This window comes from Myxine glutinosa, chromosome 9, assembly GCF_964187855.1.
Source record: "Myxine glutinosa chromosome 9, kmMyxGlut1.1, whole genome shotgun sequence".
Lineage (NCBI taxonomy): Eukaryota > Metazoa > Chordata > Myxini > Myxiniformes > Myxinidae > Myxine > Myxine glutinosa.
The window spans coordinates 125,775,290-125,781,289 of record NC_136269.1 but is presented as its reverse complement, the minus strand read 5'-3'; the positions used below and the strand labels follow the sequence as shown (position 1 = coordinate 125,781,289).

General features: G+C 41.4%; 1 protein-coding gene across 1 annotated transcript in view; it reads left to right on the top strand.

Moving 5' to 3' along the window:
* The first annotated feature begins 4,573 nt into the window (after window positions 1-4,573).
* The window catches only part of LOC144893736 (uncharacterized), a 44,190-nt gene continuing 42,763 nt past the window's right edge, over window positions 4,574-6,000 (top strand). Inside the window, exons 1-4 of the mRNA XM_078785131.1 lie at window positions 4,574-4,660; window positions 4,751-4,903; window positions 5,232-5,355; window positions 5,576-5,793. Of these exons, the coding sequence (XP_078641257.1) occupies window positions 4,605-4,660; window positions 4,751-4,903; window positions 5,232-5,355; window positions 5,576-5,793 (551 nt within the window). The 5' untranslated portion in view covers window positions 4,574-4,604. The remainder of the gene's footprint in view (window positions 4,661-4,750; window positions 4,904-5,231; window positions 5,356-5,575; window positions 5,794-6,000) is intronic.

Genomic DNA, 6,000 nt, shown 5'->3' with positions numbered 1-6,000 from the left:
TGGGTTAAATTGAGATGATTTTTTGTCACTGATCTACACATAATACCCCATAATGTCAAAGTGGAATTTTTTTTTGTTTTAGGAAATGTTTTCAAATTAATTAATATGAAAAGCTGAAATGTCTTGAGTCAATTAATATTCAACCCCTTTGCTATGACACTCCAAATTGAGCTCAGGTGCATCCAAATTCCTTTGATCATCCTTAGATGTCTCTACAAATTGATTCGAGTCCACCTGTGGACAATTCAATTGATTGGACATGATTTAGAAAGAAAAACACCTTTCTATATTAGGTCCTACAGTTCACAATGCATGTCAGAGCAGAAACTCAACCATGAAGTCCAATGAACTGTCCATAGCACTCCGAGATAGAATTATGAGGAGGCATAGAACTGGGGAAGGGTATAAAGCAATTTCTAGACTGTTGAAAGTTCCCAAGAGCAAAGTGAGCTCCATCATTAGGAAATGGAAAGAAGGTGGAACTACCCAGACTCTTCCTGGAGTCAAGGGGTGTGAATACTTTCTGAAGGCACTGTAAATAACTAGAGTGCTGCGATCGGAGATCGCTAATTGTTCCCAGTATAGCCAACTCGTAATATTATGTTATTAAGATCGCTAATGGTTCCCAGACCAAAAAGAACCATAAATGATACTTGAAGGGGACTTCCCATTCCTTTCTTCTTTTCTTTTTTTTGTATACAAGATCGAGGCTCGTGTAAGAGCTAACATTAATCACAAGAAAACCGGACACATAAAACATATAATAAAGGGAGCGGGAGACAAGATGGGGAGAGAGAGGGAAACACACAAGTACAACAGCAGAGAGCAGGGACATCGGGAGATCTGTGGGATGCAGAGGGCTTGGGGGAGGAGGCATGGGCAGGAGGTGGGGGGGGGGGGGGGGAGAGGTATAAAACACATGGACACTGCTAGGACTTCCAGGAATGAAGTCGGAATTTCAAGAAAATGGATCTGGGGTGAATTAGCGGGGGTAGAAAAGATCAAGGTTTTGGATGGGGGAAGATAAAAGATGGTGGTGAACAGCTGTTTTAAAGACCTGGAGGAAGGAGTGGGATTGAAGAGAGTGGGGGAGTTTGTTCCAGAGGCGGGAGAAAAGAGGAATGAAAGAGTGAAGGTGAGCAGAGAGCCGAGATTTCGGCAGTTTAACCATCAGAGGGTGGCTGGCAGATCTTGTGCGACCTGTAGGAATATTTGGGGGGCAGAGCACAGAGAGAGCTGGGGGAGCAAGGCCGGAGAGGAGTCGTTAGAAGACAAAAAGCCACCTGCCTGCCTGTGATGAGTGAGGGACAAGGCCCTCAGAATTAGCTTCATCAATAAATTAATTAAGTAATTCATTAAGCTTTTATCACCACTTTAACCGTCGTGCAAATGTTTTAACATCGCAGTGCAAATTGATACCCAAATGCCATTAAATATTGAACAGTTTCAAAATACAGTAGGAAAAAGTACAATGTCTCTGCAGTTATTGTGACTTTACTTGTGAAGTTTTCTCATTTCAGGTAAACTAGACAAGTCATAAAAAAAGTAAATAATGTAATATATTTGCATTAGACTAGGTCAGGGGGTATTAAGGGCTGGCAGAGTATAATGGAGGTATGCACACTCATCTGTGATCAGGATGATCAGGATCAGGATGCAATGTTTCTTGGGAAAGACCGATAGCCTGGGTTTGAATCCTGACCCAGCTAAAAACTCTCATCCAGGTGATTCGTCGATATGTGTGCCATCCCTCGGATTGACCTTAAACTGGGTGTCCCACCTGGTGGCATTGGTGGTGGACGTTAAATATCCCATTGTGTCCTTCACGAAGAGTAGGTGAGTTATTTCCGGCACCCTGAAGAAATTACAAAATTCCTCCTCTGTCACCAAAAATGAGGGGCACTGCATCAGCTAAACAGCCACAGTCCAATCGTTGATACAAGCCAACAGCCACATACTACCCATTAAGTGATGATGATGATGCTGATGATGATGATGCTGATGATGATGATGTTGTTGATGATGATGCTGATGATGATGATGCTGATGTTGATGCTGTTGATGTTGATGATGATGATGATGATGATGATGATGATGTTATGAGAAATTGACAAAACAAAACGTACTTGCAAAGAATTGGGATTCTACCCTTTGGGAATGAAAGGAAATATTTCTCCAGCTTTATCAATCTGCATGTCTCATTAAAAACAGATACGCTCGGCTTGGTCGGCCTGGGTATGCCTCATTGCATCGTGCGTGTCTTGCCCGTTAGTCACGTATAAATTGTTAGCAGGGCTCCAGACAGCTGATGCAAATACTTTGCAGAACACTCAATTTAAAGTAGGAATGTTCCCGCATTCTTTATTTTCTTTCAAGGGTGTCGGGTGGGTATGGAGGTGGAGAGGGGGTGGTAGGGGTGGGTGGTTTCGGTAATCAAGCCGGTTTATTTTGGTGCTCTGTTCAAGGCCAAAAGAATGTGTTGCACTTGTAAGATTTTAAACATTTTCATCAACAAGCATTCCATTCGGCCATGCAATGTTTCAGGATTTCTTGGGAAAGACCGATATGGCATCAAGGCTGGCAATAAGTTGCGAAAATGGGTCAGATGCCAGATGCACTCTGCATTTCAACCACAAGCCTCGACATGACATTCTGATTTACGGTCCACGACGGTATATGTGCTGAGGGTACGCGTCTGTTCAAAGCACCTACAATCGCAACGTAAAAGGACAGGGGCAAGCTGGAAGATTCTCCGCAAGTCCTACTAGTGATGACAAATGCTGCTCGAGATGTTCAAAAGCTCAAAAAATGATTTTTTTTTTAATGCCTTGCACAAAACTATTTCGACTGAAACGACCAGACCCTACTTTCACCCAAATACATTGTGCTCTCAGATGCCCGCTGAGCTTGCCAGACAGCTGAATTTGTCATCCGGACGCTGAAAAAGCAAGAAGGTTCGAATTAAGAATACGCTGCCCTTGTAAGGGTAAATGTGTCCTTGAGGGTAGTATAACCATTTATAGAGATTGCAGTCACTTCATTTGGCCACTTCTGAATGAGCAACTGACTTATGAAGCAAAAGTCACCGATTATTAATTAATATTTTTAAAATGCATAATAATTCATCAATGTGTTAATGTTTCCTACAAACCACCCAGTACCATCTGCTGGCCAAGAGAAGTCTGAAATTAACAAATAAATAATGTTAAAAAAAAAAAATTAGTGAATTAACCACAATGAGAACTTTAAAATTCACAAATAGGAAAGTTAAAATGTCACTTTGGTGGCGATAATAAAGAAGAACCACCTTTGGAGGCCATTTCCCCCCGCAGAACAGGGTTGGCCTTTTTTGGGCACCGTGGTCCCCTTTTTGAAGCAATGTTTTATGGCCGGATGCCATTCCTGCCGCCAACCCTGTTGGTCGCCTTTTGCGAATTCTTTGAATTTCAGAATTCTTTGAGATTTAAAAAAAAAAAACCCCTGGTGTTGGGCTAGCGGCTAGGGTGCCGGCTTAGGATCCAAGGATCCTGGGTTCGAATCCCGGTCGATCGCTGAATTAACGCCAGGGGGGTTGACTCAGCCTGTCATCCTTCCGAGGTCGGCTAATTGAGTACCAGTTCACTGGTAATTCCCTGTTTGTCGTTAAAAGGCGGCAAAAAGGGTTCGCGTCAGGAAGGGCATCCGGCCGTAAAACATTGCTTCAAAAAGGGGACCAAAAAACAACAACAACCACAGTAGTAGTGTAATAATGTTGCTTCTGGGACACCTCCGTTTAACATGGGAAATCCCTATCTAATGTCATTTACCCCCTTGTCTTTTTCAAAAATCATAAACACCTCTATTTCTCCCACCCTCATCTTTATGAACCTTTTGTCTGTAGTACCTATCCTTAATGTTGTTCATTAGACCACTCAAACACTACAAATATTTGTTTTCTCTTATAGACCTATCATCCTTCTTCTACATATCATCTGGCAGATTAATCTTTGACCCATTCACTTCCATATTAATTCTTTCCCTCCCTCATTGACCCTAAACACCTATATTTCTCTCACCCTTTTCTTTACGAACCTTCTAACCTTTTGACATGCTATCCTTATTCATTAGACCACTTAAACACCTGTGATCCTTCTGACCTTATGGACCTTTTAACCTTTTACTCTTAATATCATCTGGTGAATATAACCCACTCAAACAACGACCCTACAAATATTTGTTTATGCGTGGGAAATAATTTAATTCTCCTACAACTCTCCTCACCGTCTCATCCAACTCACCGGTATTTAAATTAATTCTCTTATTTGTTTTGTGAACTTTTTTACCAGTTGCCTTTTCAATTATACTTATTTGATATTTTTTACATTCATTTTGTTTTCCATTTATATACCACTCGAACCTTTTCTAATTAATAGCTCACTGTTGAGAAATGACGTTGTTTCACTTGGATAACTTCCAAGGAATTCTCTTTGTCTTGTTTCCTGTTTTTCACAAACACACGCCCTCAGTTTCCAAAAGCTGACAAGCACTTCAGTTCCCCGAAATACATTTTGTTCATTATAAAAAGAGAGGTCTCCGAATGGGACATTTAAACATTGTGAACGAAGATGAGCTTGTCTTATTCCAGTCTTTCCTCTGATGAAGAATACTCGCCAGGACATTGGTAAGTTCATTTGGTATTAAACACTGTTAATGAGAGCTTTGTATGTGATTAATTATACAACTAATAATTTATTTTTCCTATTCATTGCAGCAATTCAAATATTGTAAATATCCTGGCAGAATTTCAAGTTGTTTCTCAAGAGTTCCACAACGAACTGAATACGGGTTTGAATAACCTACCTCCGAGATGGTGGGCTCAGAATGAATTCAATGTTTCACCGTTCTTAGAAAATTCACGTGAAAGGTATGATAGAAAATAAAAAACGAGAGGTGTGTGCATGTGTGTGTGCATGTGTGTGTGTGTATGTGTATGTGTGTGCATGTGTGTCTGTGATTAAAATAGAGAGATCGAATTGTGAGGAACAGAAATGAAAAAATGAGATTGTGTGTGTGTGTGTGTGTGTGTATGTGTGTGTGTGTGTATGTGTGTGTTCTTGTGTGTATGTATCTATGCATGTGTGTGTGTGTGTATGTGTGTGTGTATGTATCTGTGAATGTGTGTGTGTGTGCGTGTGTGTGATGTTTTGTCAAGCTTACTTCAGCATAGTAATTTCTCCTTATTTTGTTTGCAGCCTCGAAGACCAAAGCTTGGAGTGGGACGATTTTGGACTCCATAGGAATGGTTATTTCCTGTCATCCTGTGATATCCTTAATTTTCATCTCGACGATCTGGACGCTAAGCTGGATTTTTTCGAGGTAAGCATGTGTGTACGTGTGTGTGGTTCACCGTTTATAATAGGTACACCATATCCCTGCGCATCGTAAGAGGTGATTCAGGGTTGGTGTCAGGAAGGGCATCCGACCCTATATTAATAATAATAATAATAATACATTTATTTTGTATAGCGCTTTTCAAGACGCTTTGACATGGAACATAAATATGAAATAAATATCTCTCCCCTCTTGTCTTTAATAGAAAGAGATTCAAAACCTGAAGACATCTGCTGAACCAACCTTTGACTTGTGCTGGGAAGAAATTGATGACTTATGCTGGGGAGAAGTTGAATGTATACCTCAAGAAAAATGTTTTAATAATATAAAGATTTTAATGTTTTCAATATTTATATATATTTGTTTTGTTTACAATTATTTAATTCTTAATTACAAAAAGAGAATAAAGGAGGGAACGGGGAGGTGCACCCCTGCCAAAGACCCTTCACCCCCCTCATCCCACCCCTCCCCTCCCCTTGTGTGTGTGGGGAAGGTGGGGGTGGGATGAGGGGGGTGAAGGGTCAAGGGTGGGGGTGCACGGAGGGTGGGGGATGATGGGTGTGGTCTGTGTGGGCGGGGTCTGTGTGGGCGGGGTCTGTGTGGGCGGGGTCTGTGTGGGCGGGGTCTGTG